A 26,683-nucleotide genomic window follows, 5' to 3' on the forward strand; every position below is an offset into this window, starting at 1 on the left:
ACTAAGGTTTAACCGGTCAGAGCTAAAATGGTCATAACACAGCCAGCCATAACACAACCGGCCATAACACAACCGGCCATAACACAACCGGCCATAACACAACCAGCCATAACACAACCAGCCATAACACAACCAGCCATAACACAACCAGCCATAACACAACCGGCCATAACACAAGCAGCCATAACACAACCGGCCATAACACAACCGGCCATAACACAACCGGCCACAACACAACCGGCCACAACACAACCGGTCATAACACAACCGGCCAGAACACAACCGGCCTTAATACAACCAGGTATAACACACCCAGCCATAACACAACCGGCCATAACACAACCGGCCATAACACAACCAGCTATAACACAACCAGCCATAACACACCCAGCCATAACACACCCAGCCATAACACACCCAGCCAAACTACAACGCATAGCATGCCGGACAGCCAACGGCTGTCCGGGCATGCTAAGCGTTGTAGTTTGGCAGCATCCGGAGGACAATCATTTGGAGAGCCACTGATCTACTGGGCCAGATCTTCCATCTTACATAACGTAAGGTAGGCCGTGGAAGATCTAGACCAGTTGGTGTAATGTAAGATGTATCATGGCCTCCTAGAAGTGGTAAGGAGGTGAGGGTGAGGCCCACCATGGCGTTGACCGGAAAAGAAGATGATTTCCAATAGACGGCTGTCTGGGTATGCTGGACGTTGTAGTTTTGCAGCATAATTTGCAGAACCACTGATCTACTGGGCCAAATCTTCCATCTTAGATAACGTAAGGTAGGCCGTGGAAGATCTAGACCAGTTGGTGTAATGTAAAACGTATCATGGCCTCCTAGAAGTGGTAAGGAGGTGAGGGTGAGGCCCACCATGGCGTTGACCGGAAAAGAAGACGATTTCCAATAGACGGCTGTCTGGGTATGCTGAACGTTGTAGTTTTGCAGCATCGTTTGGAGAACCACTGATCTACTGGGACAGATCTACCATCTTAGATAACGTATGGAAGGCCGTGCAAGATCTAGACCGGTTGGTGTAATGTAAGACGTATCATGGCCTCCTAGAGGTGGTAAGGAGGTGAGGGTGAGGTCCCACCATGGCGTTGACCGGAAAAGAAGAATATTTCCAATAGATGGCTGTCTGGGTATGCTGAACGTTGTAGTTTTGCAGAATAGTTTGGAGAACCACTGATCTACTGGGACAGATCTAACATCTTAGATAACGCATGGAAGGCCGTGGAAGATCTAGACCAGTTGGTGCAATGTAAGACGTATCATGGCCTCCTAAAAGGGGTAAGCAGGTGAGGGTGGTGCCCACAATGGTGTTGACCGGAAAAGAAGATAATTTCTCATAGACGGCTGTCCGCGCATGCTAAGCATTGTAGTTTCGTAGCATCCGGGCAACCATGGTTTGGAGAACCACTGATCTACTGGGACAGATTTTCCATCTAAGATAACGTATGGAAGGCCGTGGAAGATCTAGACCAGTTGGTTTAATGTAAGACGTAACATGTAAGACGTATAATGTAAGACGTATCATGGCCTCCTAAAAGTGTTAAAGAGGTGAGGGTGAGGCCCACCATCATCATGGACCAGACGGGGGCAGTCTTCCCTTTGGCTCCCTATAAGGTGGGTACTTTTGGGGGGGTAGAAAGACCCATCTGTATAGGAAGCTGCCTGTCAGTCAGAAGTATTAAATGTGCCCCCCAACCCATCCTCCCTTCCTGTGACCAGCCAGGTGATAAATAAATGTTATTCCCTGCTCTGACCTGTCACCGTGTGATAAATGGCTCCAGTTTGGGACCTGCTTTAAGCCGTCATTCTTGATCAAACTACATCCGATTCCCCCGGGAAGCTCCACCGGGCAGAAGACATCACTGATCATTTACAGGTTGGTGAGCAAGGACTATACGGGCATGAAGTGTACTGAGTACAAAGGCTGGAGGAAAAGAGGGAACTACACGGGAGAGGGACCTAATGACGGCTGTAGATGGAGCAACACAACACTAAGGTTTAACCGGTCAGAGCTAAAATGGTCATAACACAGCCAGCCATAACACAACCGGCCATAACACAACCGGCCATAACACAAGCAGCCATAACACAACCGGCCATAACACAACCGGCCATAATACAACCAGCCTTAATACAACCAGGTATAACACACCCAGCCATAACACAACCGGCCATAACACAACCGGCCATAACACAACCAGCTATAACACAACCAGCCATAACACACCCAGCCATAACACACTCGGCCATAACACACTCGGCCATAACACACTCGGCCATAACACACTCGGCCATAACACACTCGGCCATAACACACTCGGCCATAACACAACCGGCCATAACACAACCGGCCATAACACAACCGGCCATAACACAACCGGCCATAACACAACCAGGCATAACACAACCAGGCATAACACAACCAGGCATAACACACCCAGGCATAACACACCCAGCCATAACACACCCAGCCTAACACACCCAGCCATAACACACTCAGCCATAACACAACCGGCCATAACACACTCAGTCATAACACAACCGGCCATAACACAACCGGCCATAACACAACCAGCCTTAATACAACCAGGTATAACACACCCAGCCATAACACAACCGGCCATAACACAACCAGGCATAACACAACCAGGCATAACACAACCAGGCATAACACAACCAGGCATAACACACCCAGCCATAACACACCCAGCCATAACACACCCAGCCATAACACACCCAGCCATAACACACCCAGCCATAACACACTCAGCCATAACACACCCAGCCATAACACACCCAGCCATAACACACCCAGCCATAACACAACCAGCCATAACACAAACGGCCATAACACAACCGGCCATAACACAAGCAGCCATAACACAACCGGCCATAACACAACCGGCCACAACACAACCGGCCACAACACAACCGGCCACAACACAATCGGCCATAACACAACCGGCCATAATACAACCAGCCTTAATACAACCAGGTATAACACACCCAGCCATAACACAACCGGCCATAACACAACCGGCCATAACACAACCAGCCTTAATACAACCAGGTATAACACACCCAGCCATAACACAACCGGCCATAACACAACCAGGCATAACACAACCAGGCATAACACAACCAGGCATAACACACCCAGGCATAACACACCCAGCCATAACACACCCAGCCATAACACACCCAGCCATAACACACTCAGCCATAACACACCCAGCCATAACACACCCAGCCATAACACACCCAGCCATAACACAACCAGCCATAACACAAACGGCCATAACACAACCGGCCATAACACAACCGGCCATAACACAAGCAGTCATAACACAACCGGCCATAACACAACCGGCCACAACACAACCGGCCACAACACAACCGGCCACAACACAACCGGCCATAACACAACCGGCCATAATACAACCAGCCTTAATACAACCAGGTATAACACACCCAGCCATAACACAACCGGCCATAACACAACCGGCCATAACACAACCAGCTATAACACAACCAGCCATAACACACCCAGCCATAACACACCCAGCCATAACACACTCGGCCATAACACACTCGGCCATAACACACTCGGCCATAACACACTCGGCCATAACACACTCGGCCATAACACAACCGGCCATAACACAACCGGCCATAACACAACCGGCCATAACACAACCAGGCATAACACAACCAGGCATAACACAACCAGGCATAACACACCCAGGCATAACACACCCAGCCATAACACACCCAGCCTAACACACCCAGCCATAACACACTCAGCCATAACACAACCGGCCATAACACACTCAGTCATAACACAACCGGCCATAACACAACCGGCCATAACACAACCGGCCATAACACAACCAGCCTTAATACAACCAGGTATAACACACCCAGCCATAACACAACCGGCCATAACACAACCAGGCATAACACAACCAGGCATAACACAACCAGGCATAACACACCCAGGCATAACACACCCAGCCATAACACACCCAGCCATAACACACCCAGCCATAACACACTCAGCCATAACACACCCAGCCATAACACACCCAGCCATAACACACTCAGCCATAACACACCCAGCCATAACACAACCAGCCATAACACACTCAGCCATAACACACTCAGCCATAACACACTCAGCCATAACACAACCGGCCATAACACAACCGGCCATAACACAACCAGCCATAACACAACCGGCCATAACACAACCGGCCATAACACAACCGGCCATAACACAACCGGCCATAACACAACCAGCCATAACACAACCGGCCATAACACAACCGGCCATAACACAACCGGCCATAAAACAACCGGCCATAACACAACCAGCCTTAATACAACCGGCCATAACACAACCGGCCATAACACAACCGGCCATAACACAACCGGCCATAACACAACCGGCCATAACACAACCGGCCATAACACAACCAGCCATAACACAACCGGCCATAACACAACTGACCATAATACCAGAAGACCACCCTAGCTATGTACTCCTAGACTGACCTATATAGCAGACAGATGATATTATAGGGCACCACTTTGTATCACAATATAATATACACTGTCATAGCAGTTATATTAGGTGGACAGGTCTGAGGGTGGCCAAGGTAGAAGGAGTCGGCACTCGTCTCAATAGCGTGGTGGGTGCACGCGGACAGGTAGGTGAAAGGAATCCCGGCACTCACAATAGATGCTTAATCACCTCAAGTGTCATTGTACAGTTCACATACAATACAGGTGCAATACAGGTCGCGACACACAGGACGCGTTTCAACCAGCTCGTGGCCTTCAGTTGATGGTCGAAACGCGTCCTGTGTGTCCCTATTGCATCTATGCTGTAAAATAAACACTTGAGGGGATTAAGCATCTATTGTGAGTGCCGGGATTCTTTGTACCCACTGCAGAGGTCTGAGGGGGGCACTGCGCCATCTTCTGGTCCACATGAAGGTACTTACCTTGGGTAATCTCTCAGGATCTCCTGGATGCCTGGGAACCACCTTCTGTAATCTCTGGAAGCCGTAGTCTATCGTAGGTTCATTCAGAGCTGTAAAGAAAGGAGTCATGGGTAAAATCTCCTACAATCTAATAATACCGCCATAGAGTGCCAACATAATACTGTCATGTATAATCAATGTAATACTGTCATATAGTGCTAAAATAATACTGCAATGTATAGCCGGCATACTACCTCCATACGGTGTCAAACTTATAATACCACGTACAACTCAAATAATACAGCCATTAAGTGCAAAACTAATACTAATAATACTGACATATAGTGTCAGTAAAATACTGTCATTTGCAGCCCAACATAATACTGACATGCTGAGCCAAACTAATAATTCAGCGTTCATCTTACAGAATACTGCCATATAGTGCTAAACTAATACTGCACCGTTTAGCTGACATTATACTGCCATATAGTGGAAAAATAATACTGACACATTGTACAGCCAAACATAATACGGACATAGAAAAGCCAAACTAATACTACCTTGTACTGCCTACATAATACTGCTATATAGTGCAAAATTTATACTATGCTATCTAGCTCACATAATACTGCCATATAGTGCCAAATGAATACTGTTATGTACAATCAATGTAATACTGTCATATAGTGCCCAAATAATACTGCTATGTATAGCCCCCATACTACCTCCAATACTGACACTATATGTCAGTATTCTTATTGTTAGTTTTGCACTGAATGGCTGTATTATTTGAGATGTACCACGTACAACTCAACTAATACAGCAATTTAGTGCAAAACTAATACTAATAATACTGATATATAGTGTCAGTAAAATACTGTCATCAGCAGCTCAACATTATACTGACATGCTGAGCCAAACATATAATTCATTGTATACTTAGCTTACATAATACTGCCATATAGTGCTAAACTAATACTGCACCGTTTAGCTGACATTATACTGCCATATAGTGTAAAAATAATACTGACATGCACAGCCAAACATAATACTGACATAGAAAGCCAAACTAATACTACCTTGTACTGCCTACATAATACTGCTCTATAGTGCTAAAAATATACTATGCTATCTAGCTCACATAATACTGCCATATAGTGCCAAATTAATACTGTCATGCAGAGCCAAACTAATAATACATTGTATAGCTTACATAATACTGCCACACAATGCTAAACTTATACTGCTCTGTGTAGCCGACATAATACTGCCATACAGTGCCAAAATAATACTGTGATCCACAGCCAAACCTAATACAGACATAGAAAGCCAAACTAATACTACTTTTTTACTGACTATATAATACTGCCATATAGCACTAAACTAATACTGCACTTTTTAGCTGACATTATACTGCCATATAGTGTTAAAATAATACTGACATGCACAGCCAACCATAATATGGACATAGAAAAGCCAAACTAATACCTTGTACTGCCTACATAATACTGCTCTATAGTGCTAAATTTATACTATGCTATCTAGCTCACATAATACTGCCATATAGTGCCAAATTAATACTGTCATGCAGAGCCAAACTAATAATACATTGTATAGCTTACATAATACTGCCACACAATGCTAAACTTATACTGCTCTGTGTAGCTGACTTAATACTGCCATACAGTGCCAAAATAATACTGTGATCCACAGCCAAACCTAATACAGACATAGAAAGCCAAACTAATACTACTTTTTTACTGACTATATAATACTGCCATATAGCGCTAAATTAAAACTGCACTTTTTAGCTGACATTATACTGCCATATAGTAGAAAAATAATACTGACATGCACAGCCAACCATAATATGGACATAGAAAAGCCAAACTAATACTACATTGTACTGCCTACATAATACTGCTATATAGTGCTAAATTTATACTATGCTAACTAGCTCACATAATACTGCCATATAGTGCTAAACTAATACTGCACCGTTTAGCTGACATTATACTGCCATATAGTGTAAAAATAATACTGACATGCAGCTAAACATAATACGGACATAGAAAAGCCAAACTAATACTACCTTGTTCTGCCTACATAATACTGCTCTATAGTGCTAAATTTATACTATGCTTTCTAGCTCAGATAATACTGCCATATAGTGCCAAATTAATACTGTCATGCAGAGCTAAACTAATAATACATTGTACAGCTTACATAATACTGCCACACAATGCTAAACTTATAATGCTCTGTGTAGCTGACTTAATACTGCCATACAGTGCCAAAATAATACTGTGATCCACAACCAAACCTAATACAGACATAGAAAGCCAAACTAATACTACTTTTTTACTGACTACATAATACTGCCATATAGCGCTAAACTAATACTGCACTTTTTAGCTGACATTATACTGCCATATAGTGTAAAAATAATACTGACATGCACAGCCAAACATAATACGGACATAGAAAAGCCAAACTAATACTACCATGTACTGCCTACATAATACTGCTATATAGTGCAAAATTTATACTATGCTATCTAGCTCACATAATACTGCCATATAGTGCCAAATTAATACTGTCATGCAGAGCTAAACTAATAATACATTGTATAGCTTACATAATACTGCCACACAATGCTAAAATTATACTGCTCTGTGTAGCCGACATAATACTGCCATACAGTGCCAAAATAATACTGTGATCCACAACCAAACCTAATACAGACATAGAAAGCCAAACTAATACTACTTTTCTACTGACTACATACTACTGCCATATAGTGCTAAACTAATACTGCACCGTTTAGCTGATATTATACTGCCATATAGTGTAAAAATAATACTGACATGCAGCTAAACATAATACGGACATAGAAAAGCCAAACTAATACTACCTTGTATTGCCTACATAATACTGCTATATAGTGCAAAATTTATACTATGCTATCTAGCTCACATAATACTGCCATATAGTGCCAAATTAATACTGTCATGCAGAGCCAAACTAATAATACATTGTACAGCTTACTTAATACTGCCACACAATGCTAAACTTATACTGCTCTGTGTAGCCGACATAATACTGCCATATAGTGCCAAAATAATACTGTGATCCACAGCCAAACATAATACAGACATAGAAAGCCAAACTAATACTACTTTATAGTGCTAAATTAATATTGCCCTGTGTAGGCCACATAATATTGCCATGTAGTGCCAAAATAATACTGCCACACACAACCCACATAATACCGCCATGCCGCGCCAAAATAGTATCTCTCAATTTTATTTGCCTTGTGGATAACTGGGGTCCTGGGGAAAAGCCCCTGAACCCATCCCTGACCCGGTCTGTGTCTCAGACGCAGGTCTGGCGGTACTTCTGGACTGTAGGTGAAGAATCGTGGACTGGATACACACATGGGGACATGGGGGCAGTGTTTACCAACCAGGGAGCCTCCAGCTGTTGCAAGACTACAAATCCCAGCATGCCCGGACAGCCAACGGCTGTCCGGGCATGTTGGGAATTGTAGTCTTGCAACAGCTGGAGGCACCCTGGTTGGGAAACACTGCATTATGGTTCGGTGATATTGATGGCACTATAGCGTAGGAATCCTTAAAGGGGTACTCCGGTGGAAACTTTATTTTTATTTTTTTTACATAAACTGGTGCCAGAAAGCTAAACAGATTTGTAAATGACTTCTATTTAAAAATCCCAATCCTTTCAGTACTTATTAGAAGCTGTATACTACAGAGGAAGTTCTTTTCTTTTCGAATTTTGTTTTTTTGTCTTGTCCACAGTGCTCTCTGCTGACACCTCTGTCCGTGACAGGAACTGTCCGGAGCAGCATAGGTTTGCTATGGGGATTTGCTCCTGATACGGGCATCAGGTGTCAGCAGAGAGTAAAAAAGAAAAAAAAAGGAATTCAAAAAGAAAAGAATTTCCTCTGTAGTATACAGCTGCTAATAAGTACTGGAAGGGTAAAGATTTTTTAATAGAAGTCATTTACAAATCTGTTTAACTTTCTGGCACCAGTTCAATTATATGACCTCTGACCTGCACCTCCTCCTCCTCACCATGTCATCCGATTCCACCACCATCCCGCCCCGGCACGATGATGGATCATCTGATTTAGACTAAACATATGTAAACTCGGTCACCCCCAGTAATCCGGATCGATTGGGACCCCTGTCATCTCACCGGCCTTAACCCTTCACACCCGCCCTGGGTAGGGGGATGTGGGCCCTACAGACAATGGGGGGAGATTTATCAAAACACATTTCTAGAGGAAAAGTTGATGAGTTGCCCATAGCAACCAATCAGATGGCTGCTTTCATTTTGCAGAGGCCTTTTCAAAAGCGAAAGAAGCGATCTGATTGGTTGCTATGGGCAACTCAGCAACTCTTCCTCTGGACAGGTTTTGATAACTCTCCCCCAATACAGTCATGGCCGTAAATGTTGGCACCCCTGACATTTTTCTAGACAATGAAGTATTCCTCACAGGAAAGGATTGCAGTAACACAGGTTTTGCTATACACATGTTTATTCCCTTTGTGTGTATTGGAACTAAACCAAAAAAGGAGGAAAAAAAACAAATTGGACATAATGTCACCAAACTCCAAATATGGTTTGGACAAAATTATTGGCACCCTTAACTTAATATTTGGTTGCACACCCTTTGGAAAAAATAACTGAAATCAGTCACTTCCTATGATAATCAATAAGCTTCTTACACCTCTCAGCCGGAATGATGGACTCTTCCTTTGTAAACTGCTCCAGGGCTCTTATTGGACGGCGCCTTTTCCCAACAGTAATTATAAGATCTCTCCACAAGTGATCAATGGGATTTAGATCTGGACTCATTGCTGACACTTCAGAACTCTTCAGCGCTTTGTTGCCATTTCTGGGGCTCTTTGACGTATGTTTGGGGTCATTGTCCTGCTGGAAGACCCAAGATCTCGGACACAAACCCAGCTTTCTGACACTGGGCTGTACAGTGCCACCCAAAATCCATTGGTAATCCTCAGATTTCATGATGTCTTGTACACATTCAAGGCCCCCAGTGCCAGAGGCAGCAAAATAACCCAAAACATCACTGACCTCCCCCATATGTCACTGTAGGTACTGTGTTCTTTTCTTTGTAGCCTCATTCCATTTTCGGTAAACGGTATGATTTGCTTTACCAAAAAGCTCTATCTTGGTCTCATCTGTCCACAAGATGTTTTCCCAGAAGGATTTTGGTTACTCAAGTTCATTTTGGCAAAATGTAGTCTTGGTTTTTTATGTCTCTGTGTCAGCAGTGGGGTCCTCCAGGGTCTCCACCATAGTGGGGTCCTCCTGGGTCTCCTCCATAGTGGGGTCCTCCTGGGTCTCCTCCATAGTGGGGTCCTCCTGGGTCTCCTCCATAGTGGGGTCCTCCTGGGTCTCCTCCATAGTGGGGTCCTCCTGGGTCTCCTCCATAGTGGGGTCCTCCTGGGTCTCCTCCATAGTGGGGTCCTCCTGGGTCTCCTCCATAGTGGGGTCCTCCTGGGTCTCCTCCATAGTGGGGTCCTCCTGGGTCTCCTCCATAGTGTTTCATTTCATTTAAATGTCGATGGATAGTTTGGGCTGACACTGATGCTCCCTGAGCCTGCAGGACAGCTGGAATATCTTTGGAACTTGTTTGGGGCTGCTTATCCACCATCCGGACAATCCTGCATTGACACCTTTCATCAATTTTTCTCTTCCATCCACGCCCAGGGAGATTATCTACAGTACCATGGGTTGTAAACTTCTTGATAATGTTGCGCACTGTGGACAAAGGCAAATCTAGATCCCTGGAGACTTGTAACCGTGAGATTGTTGATATTTTTCCACAATTTTGGTTCTCAAGTCCTCAGACAGTTCTCTTCTCCTCTTTCTGTTGTCCATGCTTAGTGTGGCACACACAGACACACAATGCAAAGACTAAGTGAACTTCTCTCCTTTTTATCTGCTTTCAGGTGTGATTTTTATATTGCCCACACCTGTTACTTGCCCCAGGTGAGTATAAAGGAGCATCACATGCTTGAAACAATCTTATTTTTCCACAGTTTTGAAAGGGTGCCAATAATTTTGTCCAGCCTATTTTTGGAGTTCTGGGGTGCCAACATTTACGGCCATAACTGTATCTACATAACCATCACCATGGCAGATGCTAAAAGAGTCACGGAGGCCACCATCTGATTGTTGTGAAATAATCCTCCACCGCGACTCTGATAGTACGATGACCCCACACAGATAAGGCGAGAAAGACAACTATCTACTCAACCACTCACCGGATATGGGGTTTGATCCATAGACCCTTAGAGGGTGTCTCCTCAATCTGGGATTGGACTTAGTTTTTGCAGAGTTTACTCAGATGTCCAAGCTTCCGAAAACAAGGAGACTCCTGAGATTTGGTATCATGGCTTCTGCGCACCTCCTTCTTTATTGGGTCTGATCTCCCCAAGAGCCAAAGGATTGTTGGACTCTAGGATTCCCGAACATTCTCTAGGACTCTTTCTCGTAAAGTCAGGAGACCTCCATATACAAGACGGCAGGTTTGGCTTAACCCATCTAAGGCTGGGTCCACACCACGTTTTGTTAACTACGGTTCCCGTATACGGCTGGGAGGAGGGGGGGGGCTTAATCGCGGCACCCACACTTAGCCGTATTCGGAAACCGTATTTAATGCATGTCTATGAGCCGGCCGGAGTGAACCGCAGCCTCCGGTCGGCTGCGTTTTCGGCCGTATGCGGTTTCCCGACCGCAGGCAAAAACGCGGTCGACCACGTTTTTGCCTGCGGTCGGGAAACCGCATACGGCCGAAAACTAAGCCGACGTGGTGTGAACCCAGCCTAACCGATTTTGTTCAGACTGGACCATCTCCATAAGACAACACTGGGCTACTGTTTCCCCGGCCTTAAAACCAACCCTAGCCTAGGAACACTACTGGAAATTGGCCAGATCGGGGGCAAACAACACATTGTAAACTCTTTAACACAGTTGTACCAGGAACCGACCTCAAAAAGAAGTGCAAGGGGAAATTTCTTGTCCCTGGGGTAGTCCAGCCTTGGCCAAGATCATAAATGGTAACTGGATGAGATGGTGAAACACTCAATAGATATGTCCTACCATAGGCCTGGAAGAGAGTCCCGAGGGCCATTGATCAACCGATCAACTGGCAAATCTGGAAATTCATGCTTAAAGGGGTACTCCACCCCTAGACATCATATCCCCTATCCAAAGGATAGGGGATAAGATGTTTGATCTCAGGGGTCCCTCTGCCGGGGAACCCCGCGATCTTGGCTGCGGCACCCAAAACATCCAGTGCACAGAGTGAACTTTACTCCGTGCCGGATGACTGGGAATGCGGAGAGGAGGCTCGTGACGTCACGGTCACGCTACGCTTGTAATGTCACGGCCATTCCCCCTCAATGTAAGTCTATGGGAGCGGGCGTGACGGCCGTCACGCCCCCTCTCATAGACTTGTATTGAGGGGGTGTGACAGCCGCCACACCCCCTCCCGTACACTTGCATTGAGGGGGCGTGGCCAGGACATCACAAGCGGAGCACGGAAGTGACCTCACTAGCCTCCGATGCTGGAGGCTAGGTCACGGTCACACTATGCTTGTGATGTCATGGCCATGCCCCCTCAATGCAAGTCTATGGGAGGGGGCGTGACGGATGTCACGCCCCCTCCCATAGACTTGCATTGAGGGGGCGTGGTCATGACATCACAAGTGGAGTATGGCAGTGACCTCACTAGCCTCCAATGCTGGAGGCTAGGTCACAGTCACACTACGCTCGTGATGTCATGGCCATGCCCCCTCAATGCAAGTCTATGGGAGGGGGCGTGACGGCCGTCACGCCCCCTCCCATAGACTTAGATTGAGGGGGGAGTGACGGCCTTCACACCCCCTCCCATAGACTTTCATTGAGGGGGAGTGGCTATGACGTCACAAGCGGGGCACAGCAGGGACATCTCTAGCCTCCGGTGCTGAACCCAGCACTCTAAATGAACGCCGTATGCAGCAGGGAGATCGTGGGGGTCCCCAGCATCGGGACCCCCGGGATCAGACATCTTATCCCCCATCCTTTGCCCAGATTGCGCTCTTCCTCTCCTGTCGTATATTCACGGTCTGGGTCATTTTTCATATTCTGTCCTCCGCTCTGTAAAACACACTGAAGCGAGAAAAATATCTCCCCATAATTGGAACCACATGTTGTAACAATAGAAACTGGATCTCCCCGAGATGGCGGTGCAATTCAGGACTCGTTGGCCAAATCCATCCGGAGGAGAAAAAAAAAATATAAATGCAAAAATAATAGTACGGGCCAAAAATGATCAGTGTGTGAGCAGCTGCTCCTTGTGGCCGATGAGCCCTGCGTACGGTGGGTGGTATCCAATAATGAAATGTTACTTGGAAAAGTCTTCGAGGTCGGAAGTCTTCCAGGCAGGACAATGAATTTCCTGTTCGTAGATGGTCTTCACACATTTCATCATACTCCTCCAAGACAGTCCTGGACGCTCCAACTTCTCCGGTCCCATCCGTCATTTCATCACCCTCCCAGGCTCCCTGTAGGTCCCTATCTACACCCAACATGGCAGCATCTAGAGGTCGTATCCTGGTGTATAGGAGGCCGGAGGCCTCCTATACACCAGAATACAACCTCTAGGTGCTGCCATGTTGGCTGTATAGGAGGCGGTATTATAGTAGTTATATTCTTGTATATAGGAGCAGTATTATAGTAGTTATATTCTTGTATATAGGAGCGGTATTATAGTAGTTATATTCTTGTATATAGGAGCAGTATTATAGTAGTTATATTCTTGTATATAGGAGCAGTATTATAGTAGTTATATTCTTGTATATAGGAGCAGTATTGTAGTAGTTATATTCTTGTATATAGGAGCAGTATTATAGTAGTTATATTCATGTATATAGGAGGCAGTATTATAGTAGTTATATTCTTGTATATAGGAGGCAGTATTATAGTAGTTATATTCTTGTACATAGGAGGCGGGTATTATAGTAGTTATATTCTTGTATATAGGAGGCAGTATTATAGTAGTTATATTCTTGTATATAGGAGGCAGTATTATAGTAGTTATATTCTTGTATATAGGAGGCAGTATTATAGTAGTTATATTCTTGTATATAGGAGCAGTATTATAGTAGATATATTCTTGTATATAGGAGCAGTATTATAGTAGTTATATTCTTGTATATAGGAGCAGTATTATAGTAGTTATATTCTTGTATATAGGAGGCAGTATTATAGTAGTTATATTCGTGTATATAGGAGCAGTATTATAGTAGTTATATTCTTGTATATAGGAGGCAGTATTATAGTAGTTATATTCTTGTATATAGGAGCAGTATTATAGTAGTTATATTCTTGTATATAGGAGGCAGTATTATAGTAGTTATATTCTTGTATATAGGAGCAGTATTATAGTAGTTATATTCTTGTATATAGGAGCAGTATTATAGTAGTTATATTCTTGTAAATAGGAGGCAGTATTATAGTAGTTATATTCTTGTATATAGGGGGCAGTATTATAGTAGTTATATTCTTGTATATAGGAGGCAGTATTATAGTAGTTATATTCTTGTATATAGGAGGCAGTATTATAGTAGTTATATTCTTGTATATAGGAGCAGTATTATAGTAGATATATTCTTGTATATAGGAGCAGTATTATAGTAGTTATATTCTTGTATATAGGGGGCAGTATTATAGTAGTTATATTCTTGTATATAGGGGGCAGCATTATAGTAGTTATATTCTTGTATATAGGAGCAGTATTATAGTAGATATATTCTTGTATATAGGAGCAGTATTATAGTAGTTATATTCTTGTATATAGGAGGCAGTATTATAGTAGATATATTCTTGTATATAGAAGCAGTATTATAGTAGTTATATTCTTGTATATAGGAGCAGTATTATAGTAGTTATATTCTTGTAAATAGGAGGCAGTATTATAGTAGTTATATTCTTGTATATAGGGGGCAGTATTATAGTAGTTATATTCTTGTATATAGGAGGCAGTATTATAGTAGTTATATTCTTGTATATAGGAGGCAGTATTATAGTAGTTATATTCTTGTATATAGGAGCAGTATTATAGTAGATATATTCTTGTATATAGGAGCAGTATTATAGTAGTTATATTCTTGTATATAGGGGGCAGTATTATAGTAGTTATATTCTTGTATATAGGGGGCAGCATTATAGTAGTTATATTCTTGTATATAGGAGCAGTATTATAGTAGATATATTCTTGTATATAGGAGCAGTATTATAGTAGTTATATTCTTGTATATAGGAGGCAGTATTATAGTAGATATATTCTTGTATATAGAAGCAGTATTATAGTAGTTATATTCTTCTATATAGGAGCAGTATTATAGCAGTTATATTCTTGTATATAGGAGGCAGTATTATAGTAGTTATATTCTTGTATATAGGAGCTGTATTATAGTAGTTATATTCATGTATATAGGAGCAGTATTATAGTAGTTATATTCTTGTATATAGGAGCAGTATTATAGTAGTTATATTCTTGTATATAGGAGCAGTATTATAGTAGTTATATTCTTGTATATAGGAGCAGTATTATAGTAGATATATTCTTGTATATAGGAGGCAGTATTATAGTAGTTATATTCTTGTATATAGGAGCAGTATTATAGCAGTTATATTCGTGTATATAGGAGCAGTATTATAGTAGATATATTCTTGTATATAGGAGCAGTATTATAGTAGTTATATTCTTGTATATAAGAGGCAGTATTATAGTAATTATATTCTTGTATATAGGAGCAGTATTATAGCAGTTATATTCTTGTATATAGGAGGCAGTATTATAGTAGTTATATTCTTGTATATAGGGGGCAGTATTATAGTAGTTATATTCTTGTATATAGGAGCAGTATTATAGTAGTTATATTCTTGTATATAGGAGCAGTATTATAGTAGATATATTCTTGTATATAGGAGCAGTATTATAGTAGATATATTCTTGTATATAGGAGCAGTATTATAGTAGATATATTCTTGTATATAGGAGGCAGTATTATAGTAGTTATTTTCTTATATATAGGAGCAGTATTATAGTAGTTATATTCTTGTACATAGGAGCAGTTTTATAGTAGTTATATTCTTGTATATAGGAGCAGTATTATAGTAGATATATTCTTGTATATAGGAGCAGTATTATAGTAGTTATATTCTTGTATATAGGAGCAGTATTATAGTAGTTATATTCTTGTATATAGGAGCAGTATTATAGTAGTTATATTCTTGTATATAGGAGCAGTATTGTAGTAGTTATATTCTTGTATATAGAGGCAGTATCATAGTAGTTATATTCTTGTATATAGGAGCAGTATTATAGTAGTTATATTCTTGTATATAGGAGACAATATTATAGTAGTTATATTCTTGTATACAGGAGGCAGTATTATAGTAGTTATATTCTTGTATATAGGAGCAGTATTATAGTAGTTATATTCTTGTATATAGGAGCTGTGTTATAGTAGTTATATTCTTGTATATAGGAGCAGTATTATAGTAGTTATATTCTTGTATATAGGAGCAGTATTATAGTAGTTATATTCATGTATATAGGAGCAGTATTATAGTAGTTATATTCTTGTATATAGGAGCAGTATTATAGTAGTTATATTCTTGTATATAGGAGCAGTATTATAGTAGTTATATTCTTGTATATAGGAGCAGTATTATAGTAGCTATATTCTTGTATATAGGAGCAGTATTATAGTAGTTATATTCTTGTATATAGGAGCAGTATTATAGTAGTTATATTCTTGTATATAGGAGCAGTATTATAGTAGTTATATTCTTGTATATAGGAGCAGTATTATAGTAGTTATATTCTTGTATACAGGAGGCAGTATTATAGTAGTTATATTCTTGTATATAGGAGCAGTATTATAGTAGTTATATTCTTGTATATAGGAGGCAGTATTATAGTAGTTATATTCTTGTATATAGGAGCAGTATTATAGTAGATATATTCTTGTATATAGGAGGCAGTATTATAGTAGTTATATTCTTGTATATAGGAGACAGTATTATAGTAGATATATTCTTGTATATAGGAGGCAGTATTATAGTAGTTATATTCTTGTATATAGGAGGCAGCATTATAGTAGTTATATTCTTGTATATAGGAGACAGTATTATAGTAGTTATATTCTTGTATATGTGGCACAATATGGCCCTATTTTGGAATGTACTTTGGGGTGTATTTCATGGGGTAAATCTCCCAAAATACATCACAATCTAAAACAAATACAGCCAAGACAACATGGAGAAGCTGACACATTTGGTGTCTACCCATGACCTTCGAGGTTCCCCAGACGTCTCCTCACCTGTGTAGACGAATCTCCCTGGAGCTCCTTTACAGAAGTGCTTGGATTTATAGGACAAGGTGACCTCCACCACGCCGGGGATATGTCTAGGGGGCGTCTGTACCCTGATAGCATGCGGAGTAATCAACTGTGGAGAAAATAGAGGAACCATCAGTGGGGACAAAGTCCAAGACCCCCAAAGGTCATCTCACAACAAGGTCAGACTCGAAGGGAAGGGACAAAAAATGGACAAACTACTCCACCATCTTTCAGGGCTCACTGTCCTCCTCACCCACCAGCAGTAAGGAGATGGTCCATGACTAATGTCCACATTCAGGTCAAGTCAACCTCATTGTGGTACTAAAATGATCCTCCGAACCACGACCTACCTCACTCCACACCAACATGGTGCCAAACACCACCTGAAGACCATCGAAGAAATGATCTCCTATGAGGATGACCGTGGCCCCACCGGTGGTCCATCCCTCGCTGGGACTGATGGCCTTGATGCAGGGAGTGGCTGCTTTATAAGGAGAGGGGGAAAGAATACAATGTTACACAACAAAATAATAAGATAGGACAATGATGGTTACCTCCTTATAGTAACAGATGATTGGTCACCCCCTTATAGTAACAGATGATTGGTCACCCCCTTATAGTAACAGATGATTGGTCACCTCCTTATAGTAACAGATGATTGGTCACTCCCTTATAGTAACAGATGATTGGTCACCCCCTTATAGTAACAGATGATTGGTCACCTCCTTATAGTAACAGATGATTGGTCACCTCCTTATAGTAACAGATGATTGGTCACCCCCTTATAGTAACAGATGATTGGTCACCTCCTTATAGTAACAGATGTTTGGTCACCCCCTTATAGTAACAGATGATTGGTCACCCCTTATAGTAACAGATGATTGGTCACCTCCTTATAGTAACAGATGATTGGTCACCCCCTTATAGTAACAGATGATTGGTCTCCTCCTTATAGTAACAGATGATTGGTCACCTCCTTATAGTAACAGATGATTGGTCACCTCCTTATAGTAACCGATGATTGGTCACCTCCTTATAGTAACAGATGATTGGTCACCCCCTTATATTAACAGATGATTGGTCACCTCCTTATAGTAACAGATGATTGGCCACCTCCTTATAGTAACAGATGATTGGTCACCTCCTTATAGTAACAGATGATTGGTCACCTCCTTATAGTAACAGATGATTGGTCACCCCCTTATAGTAACAGATGATTGGTCACCTCCTTATAGTAACAGATGATTGGTCACCCCCTTATAGTAACAGATGATTGGTCACCCCCTTATAGTAACAGATGATTGGTCACCTCCTCCTTATAGTAACAGATGATTGGTCACCCCCTTATAGTAACAGATGATTGGTCACCCCCTTATAGTAACAGATGATTGGTCACCCCCTTATAGTAACAGATGATTGGTCACCTCCTTATAGAAACAGATGATTGGTCACCTCCTTATAGTAACAGATGATTGGTCACCTCCTTATAGTAACAGATGATTGGTCACCTCCTTATAGTAACAGATGATTGGTCACCTGCTTATAGTAACAGATGATTGGTCACCTCCTTATATTAACAGATGATTGGTCACCTCCTTATAGTAACAGATGATTGGCCACCTCCTTATAGTAACAGATGATTGGTCACCCCCTTATAGTAACAGATGATTGGTCACTCCCTTATAGTAACAGATGATTGGTCACCCCCTTATAGTAACAGATGATTGGTCACCCCCTTATAGTAACAGATGATTGGTCACCCCCTTATAGTAACAGATGATTGGTCACCTTCTTATAGAAACAGATGATTGGTCACCTCCTTATAGTAACAGATGATTGGTCACCTCCTTATAGTAACAGATGATTGGTCACCTCCTTATAGTAACAGATGATTGGTCACCTCCTTATAGTAACAGATGATTGGTCACCCCCTTATAGTAACAGATGATTGGTCACCTCCTTATAGTAACAGATGATTGGTCACCTCCTTATAGTAACAGATGATTGGTCACCCCCTTATAGTAACAGATGATTGGTCACCTCCTTATAGTAACAGATGATTGGTCACCTCCTTATAGTAACAGATGATTGGTCACCTCCTTATAGTAACAGATGATTGGTCACTCCCTTATAGTAACAGATGATTGGTCTCCTCCTTATAGTAACAGATGATTGGTCACCCCCTTATAGTAACAGATGATTGGTCACCCCCTTATAGTAACAGATGATTGGTCACCTCCTTATAGTAACAGATGATTTGGGCTGATTTTGCCCCCATCAGCCCTATAATGCCCCTATGGGAATATACAAATAGACAGAAATATACAGACACACCTTCTGAAGGGTCCAGTCTTCTCGCTCGTCGCCCATGTTTTGAGTTATTATGTACAAACATGTTATCTGACACCGCCAGGACATGGCCGTCCACGTTCACCGTTGTGGAAACCACGACCTATAATATAAAAGGGTAAAAGCCTATATGACCTTCCCAGACTGTATACAGCATGACTATATATGCAGTAGCCATAAATGTACCGTACCTGCAGTTACATCTGATTCTATACACTCTAGTCTCATCTGGGTTCAGAGCTTAGTATATATATCTGGGCACAGAAGAAAGGTACGTACTATGCATATAGCAGGGTATTAGGGTAAAGAGATGAGTATTTATCACAGCCGAATCAATATCTAAGCAGAGAGCTAAATATATATCTGGGCAAAAATGATTTACTTATTTGGGTACAGAGCTGAGTACATATTTGGGTACAGACCTGAGTATTTATCTGGGTACAGAGCTGAATATATATCTGGGTACAGAGGTGAGTACATATCTGGGTACAGACCTGAGTACATATCTGGGTACATAGCTCAGTACATATCTGGGTATGGAGCTGAGTACTTATCTGGGTACAGACCTGAGTACATATCTGGGTACAGAGCTCAGTACATATCTGGGTACAGAGCTGAGTACATATCTGGGTACAGAGCTGGGTACATATCTGGGTACAGAGCTGAGTACCTATCTGGGTAAAGAGCTGGGTACATATCTGGGTACAGGCCTGAGTAAATATCTGGGTACAGAGCTGAGAACTTATATGGGTACAAAGCTGAGTACATATCTGGGTACAGAGCTGAGTACTTATCTGGGTACAGAGCTGAGTACATATCTGGGTAAAGAGCTGAGTACATATCTGGGTACAGAGCTGAGTACATATCTGGGTACAGACCTGAGTACATATCTGGCTACATAGCCGAGTACATAACTGGGTACAGAGCTGAGTAAATATCTGGGTACAGACCTGAGTACATATCTGGGTACAGAGCTGAGTAAATATCTGGGTACAGAGCTGAGTACATATCTGGGTACAGACCTGAGTACTTATCTGGGTACAGACCTGAGTACATATCTGGGTACAGAGCTGAGTACTTATCTGGGTACAGAGCTGAGTACATATCTGGGTACAGACCTGAGTACTTATCTGGGTACAGACCTGAGTACTTATCTGGGTATAGACCTGAGTACTTATCTGGGTACAGAGCTGAGTACATATCTGGGTACAGAGCTGAGTACTTATCTGGGTACAGACCTGAGTACTTTTCTGGGTACAGACCTGAGTACACATCTGTGTACAGACCTGAGTACATATCTGGCTACATAGCCGAGTACATAACTGGGTACAGAGCCGAGTACATATCTGGGTACAGAGCTGAATACACGCCCGGTATATAGAGTAGTACTGTGCCAAGTATATATCACAGTACAGTGCCCGGTATATAGTGCAGTATGGTACCAGGTATATAGTGTAGTACAGTGCCAAGTATATATATATATATATATATATATATATATATCCTACTACAGTGCAGTACAGTACCAGGTATATAGTGCAGTACAGTACCCGGTATATAGTGAAGTACAGTGCCCGGTATATAGTGTAGTACAGTGCCAAGTATATATCATAGTACAGTGCCCGTTATATAGTGCAGTAGAGTACCAGGTATATATTGGTGTACAGTGCAAAGTATAAATCACAATAGAGTGCCCAGTATATAGTGCATTACTGTACCAGGTATATAGTGCAGTACAGTACCAGGTATATAGTGCGGTACAGTGCCCTGTATATAGTGCAGTACAGTACCAGGTATATAGTGCAGTACAGTGCCAAGTATATATCACAGTACAGTGCCCGTTATATAGTGCAGTAGAGTACAAGGTATATATTGGTGTACAGTGCAAAATATAAATCACAGTAGAGTGCCCAGTATATAGTGCGGTACAGTGCCCTGTATATAGTGCAGTACAGTACCAGGTATATAGTGCAGTACATTACTGGACATACCTGGCCCCATGACACAGGTGACCCCCGGTATCAGACATAACAGGCGCAGAGAGCGGGCGTCTCCTACACGCAGGAATGTAAATGAAGTTGAGCTAATCACGTTAGGATGTCATAATTATCAGCTCTTTAAGGAGCCCCCTAATGAGCCGCGGAGCCCCCGCTGTGAGCAAAGAGATGAAGTTTCTTCTCACATCCAGCGGGCTGCATCCCGGAGATTTAACCCTTTCCTGAACCGCACACCAGGAGCAGACACAGTCAGGTTATGCGGATTATATCGCATTGGGCTTTCACCGAAACATATGGAGGTAAACTATTATAAATACAGGAGTGCTCCTGAGAAGGGATTAAGACGGAGCGTTCCGTAATACGGTACATGTGTACTGCAGTGGGAACATATGGTAAATACATTGTAAGAATGTATCACCTTCCTAGGCTTAGACTCACATAGTGTGTATGCACATAGGATATGATAAGATCCCGGACGAGCCCCCACGAGGGTCAGACTATTAAGTGACAATACAGGGGTGCAGGAGTCCTCTGTTCTTTCATGGGTGCAGGAGTCCTCTGTTCTTTCATGGGTGCAGGAATCCTCTGTTCTTTCATGGGTGCAGGAGTCCTCTGTTCTTTCATGGGTGCAGGAGACCTCTGCTCTTTTATCGGTGCAAGAGTCCTCTGTTCTTTCATGGGTGCAGGAATCCTCTGTTCTTTTATGGGTGCAGGAGTCCCCTGTTCTTTTATGGGTGCAGGAGTCCTCTGTTTTTTTATGGGTGCAGGAGTCTTCTGTTCTTTCAGGGGTGCAGGAGTACTCTGTTCTTTCATGGGTGTAGGAGTCCTCTGTTCTTTTATGGGTGCAGGAGTCCTCTGTTCTTTTATGGGTGCAGGAGTCCTCTGTTCTTTCATGGGTGCAGGAGTCCTCTGTTCTTTCATGGATGCAGGAGTCCTCTGCTCTTTTATGGGTGCAGGAGTCCTCTGCTCTTTCATGGGTGCAGGAGTCCTCTGCTCTTTCATGGGTGCAGGAGTCCTCTGCTCTTTCATGGGTGCAGGAGTCTTCTATTCTTTCAGGGTGCAGGAGTATTCTCTTCTCCACATCATTAATTATGCCCAATGGTGCCTCCAGCTCTTGCAAAACTACAACTTTGAGCATGCCCGGACAGCCAAAGGCTGTCTGGGCATGCTCAAAGCTGTAGTTTTGCAAGAGCTGTAGGCTCCCTGGTTGTGTAACACCATCCATGGAGAGGAGAAGACTCCTGCACCCCTGATAAAACAAAAGACTCCTCCACCCCTGGGCCCAGCACAACAAAGGAGGTGGGAAAAAAGTCAAGATCCCGAACGAGCCCCCAGGAGGTTCCCATTATTTAGTGACATTACACTAGTGACATTGTTACTCTTGGGCTCAGGGGTATCGGAGTCTTCTCTTCTCCATAGATGCTATTACACCATTATTTACACCCAATGATGCCTCTAGCTCCTGCAAAACTTCAACTCCCAGCATGCCCGGTGGTTGTAACACCATAAGAAGAAAAGACTCCTGCACCCCTTAAAAGAACAGAAGACTCCTCTACCCCTGGGCCCAGAGCCATAAGGCAGTTATGAAAAGAGTCGAGTAGGCTCAGCAGCACGGTAGGCCAAAAATCACCTTCCCAGGCTTAGACTCGCATAGTTTGTTCGCACATACTCATAAGATCCCGGACGAGCCCTGATGAGGTTCATATAATTTTTTAACAATACACAGGGGTACAGGAATTTTCTGTTCTGTCAGAGGTTCAGAAGTCTTCTCTTACACTAGTGTTTAAACCCAAGGGTGCCTTCATTCCTTGCAAAACTACAACTCCCAGCATGCCTGGACAGCCTTTGGTTGGAGTTGGAGTTTTGAAAGAGCCGTAGGCACCCTAGTTGGGAAACAATGGTGTAACACATCCAAGAGAAGACTCCTGCACCCCAGAAAGAACGGAAGACTCCTCCAGCCCTGGGCTCAGAGCAACAAAGGAGTTGGAAAAAGTGTCAAGTAGGCTCAGCAGCAGGGTAGTCCAAAAATCTACTTCCTAGGCCTAGACTGACATAGTGTGTATGCACATACTCATAAGATCCCGGACGAGCCCCCACAAGGTTCAAATCATTAAGTGACATCTTTCTCAATAAATTGCCAAAGAGATTTAAGATTGGATTATGTTTACACCGAAGGGTTCCTCCAGCTCTTGCAAAGATAGAACTCCCAGCCAAAGGAGTTCTGGGCATGCTGAGAGTTCTAGTTTTGCAAGAGCTGTAGGCATCCTGGTTGGGAAAAACTGGTGTAACACTATGAGAAGAGAAGACTTCTGCACCTCTGGACCCAAGAGCAACAAGTGAGTTTGGAGGGGAGTCAAGTAAGCTCAGCAGCAGTGGTAGGCAAAAACTCAACTTCCTAGGCCTAGACTGACATAGTTTGTATGCACCTACTCATAAGATCCCGGACGAGCCCCCACGAAGTTCAACTTATTTAGTGACATTACAGTATTGACATTGTTGCTCTTGGGCCCAGGGGTGCAGGAGTCTTCTTTTCTACATAGATGGTGCTACAACAATGTTTACACCCAAGGGTGCTTCCAGCTCTTGCATCAGTGTTTCACAACCAGAGTGCCTACAGCTCTTGCAAAACTACAGCTCCAAGCATGTCCGGACAGCCAAAGGCTGTCCGGACATGCTCGGACATGTAGTTTTGCATGAGCTGTAGGCACCCTTGGTGGGAAAAACTGGTGTAACACCACCTTTGGAGAAGACAAGACTCCTGCACGTCTGAAAGACCAGAAGAATCCTGCACCCCTTGGGCAACAAGGGAATCGGTAGGGGAGTCAAGTAGGCTCAACCGCACGGTAGGCCAAAAACCACTTCCTGGCCTTCCCTAGTCACGTGATTGAACTATAACAAACACACATCTAGCACGACATGCAACAATACCATCTTCCAACTTCCATCACATGACCATGAAGGGGGGGTGCGATGGCAGTGGAGCTGCATCTGATGCTCTATCCATGGCCTCGTGCATTTCACGGTTCCATAAGGTTCCAAAATACGTGCAGTACACAACTTTTGGTTTCCAGCACTGTTGATCTTCCCTTCTTGATCCTGACCCAACAACTGCACAATGGTCACGAGAATGAGAAGGTTCCTCACCTGAAATCTCCTCATGTCCCGCGGGTTCCCCGCATTCTTCAGACAGTTCTGGTTGCACTTTAAGAAAAATTTCAAGAAAAACCTATGAAAGACAAAAAAAAGAGAGATGAGAAAAGGGGACTTAGCAATGGGCTCCAAGGTCTACCTATGAAGCTTTTTCTACAACCAGTATTTATATATGTGTTGGTGATGGCCAAGGTGCTTCCCCATGGGCCCAATGAGCTAAACGCACGGACACCATACACTGAGATTACGTGTGACACCTAAATACACATTAATTCAGAGGTGGACTGAATGACAGGGCTCAAGAAGAGTCACACAAAGGGCTCAAGGGTAACCCCCCCAGATGGAAGGGCAATGGCTATGTGCAGACTGGAGGCCATGGATGTCACCTCCATGATGATCTCTATGGAGAAGATTCAATTTGGTGGGGTCTAGTGACATCAGTAGCCCTACTAGTTCCATTTCTGCAGTACAGTCTACCCTAGATTTAGCTCAGTCTATATCAGGTTCTTAGATCTATGTACGCACTGGAGTCCACTGATGGTCCCTTCACAATAGTGTCCATGGAGAAGATTTTTTAAAGGGGTATTCCATGAAAAAACGTTTTTTTCTTTTCATATCAACTGGCTCCAGAAATGTAAACAGATTTGTAAATTACTTCTATTAAAAAAAATCAGTACTTATCAGCTGCTGAAGTTGAGTTTTTATTTTCTGTCTGAGCATAACAGTGCTCTCTGCTGACACCTCTGCCCATGTCAGGAACTGTCCAGAGTAGCAGCAAATCCCCAAACCTCTCCTGCTCTGGACAGTTCCTCAGACAGACAGAGGTGTCAGCAGAGAGCATTGTGGTCAGACAGAAAAGAACAACTCAACTTCAGCAGCTGATAAGTACTGGAAGGATTAATAATGTTTAATAGAAGTCATTTACAAATCTGTTTAACTTTCTGGAGCCAGTTGATATGAAAAAAAAAAAAAAAAAAAAAAAAAAAAAAAAAAGTTTTCCATGGAATACCCTTTTAAGATTCTTGTTTGGTTGGGTGCAGTGACATCAGTTGCCCAACAGGTCTCATTCCTGAGGTTTAGTCCACATGTACAGTGATAAGTTTTACAATCTTAGATCTATGTACACACTGGAGTCCACTGATAGTCCCCTTCACGATAATGGAGAAGATCTTCCATGGAGAAGATTACTTGAGAATCTTATTTAGTTTGGTGGCGTGACATCAGTAGTCCCAATAGTTCCATTTCTGCAGTACAGTCTACCCTAGATGTAGATCGGTCTATATCAGGTTCTTAGATCTATGTACACACTGGAGTCCACTGATGGACCCCCCTTATCAATAGTGTCCATGGAGGAGATTCCTTGAGATTTTTATGTACTTAAGAGCAGTGATATGGGTGGCCCCCCATTCTCATTGCTGAGGTTCAGTCTACTGTCAGTCCGCATTGGATGTATAGTAAAAAGTTTATTTGGTGTTCTTAGATCCATGTACACACCAGTGCCCACCAATTCTTCATTGATGATATTGTCCATGGAGATTCTTATTTGGGTGAGCGCAGTGACAATAGTAGCCCCACTAGTTACATAGTATAGTCCACCCTAGAAGTAGAGTGCTCTATAATGGGTTCTTAGATCTCTGTATACATTGGAGCATGCCAAAGGTCCCCCTCACTATAATGTCCTTGGAGAAGATTCCTTAAAGGGGTACTCCGGTGGAAAACATTTTCTTTTAAATTACATGGTGCA

General features: G+C 42.7%; 1 protein-coding gene across 5 annotated transcripts in view; it reads right to left on the bottom strand.

Moving 5' to 3' along the window:
- The window catches only part of LOC130298267 (transcription factor COE3-like), a 131,292-nt gene that overhangs the window by 18,691 nt on the left and 85,918 nt on the right, over positions 1 to 26,683 (bottom strand). For 4 of the 5 annotated variants that reach the window (XM_056551232.1, XM_056551337.1, XM_056551348.1 and 1 more), the window contains exons 7-11: positions 24,934 to 25,015; positions 19,778 to 19,895; positions 17,794 to 17,927; positions 17,426 to 17,552; positions 5,022 to 5,110 (exon numbers count right to left, since the gene is read on the bottom strand). In XM_056551232.1, coding sequence (XP_056407207.1) covers positions 5,022 to 5,110; positions 17,426 to 17,552; positions 17,794 to 17,927; positions 19,778 to 19,895; positions 24,934 to 25,015 — 550 coding nt within the window. The remainder of the gene's footprint in view (positions 1 to 5,021; positions 5,111 to 17,425; positions 17,553 to 17,793; positions 17,928 to 19,777; positions 19,896 to 24,933; positions 25,016 to 26,683) is intronic. The other variant, XM_056551294.1, reaches the window with a different exon arrangement.

This window comes from Hyla sarda, chromosome 1 (genome assembly GCF_029499605.1).
Source record: "Hyla sarda isolate aHylSar1 chromosome 1, aHylSar1.hap1, whole genome shotgun sequence".
NCBI classification, from domain to species: Eukaryota; Metazoa; Chordata; class Amphibia; order Anura; family Hylidae; genus Hyla; species Hyla sarda.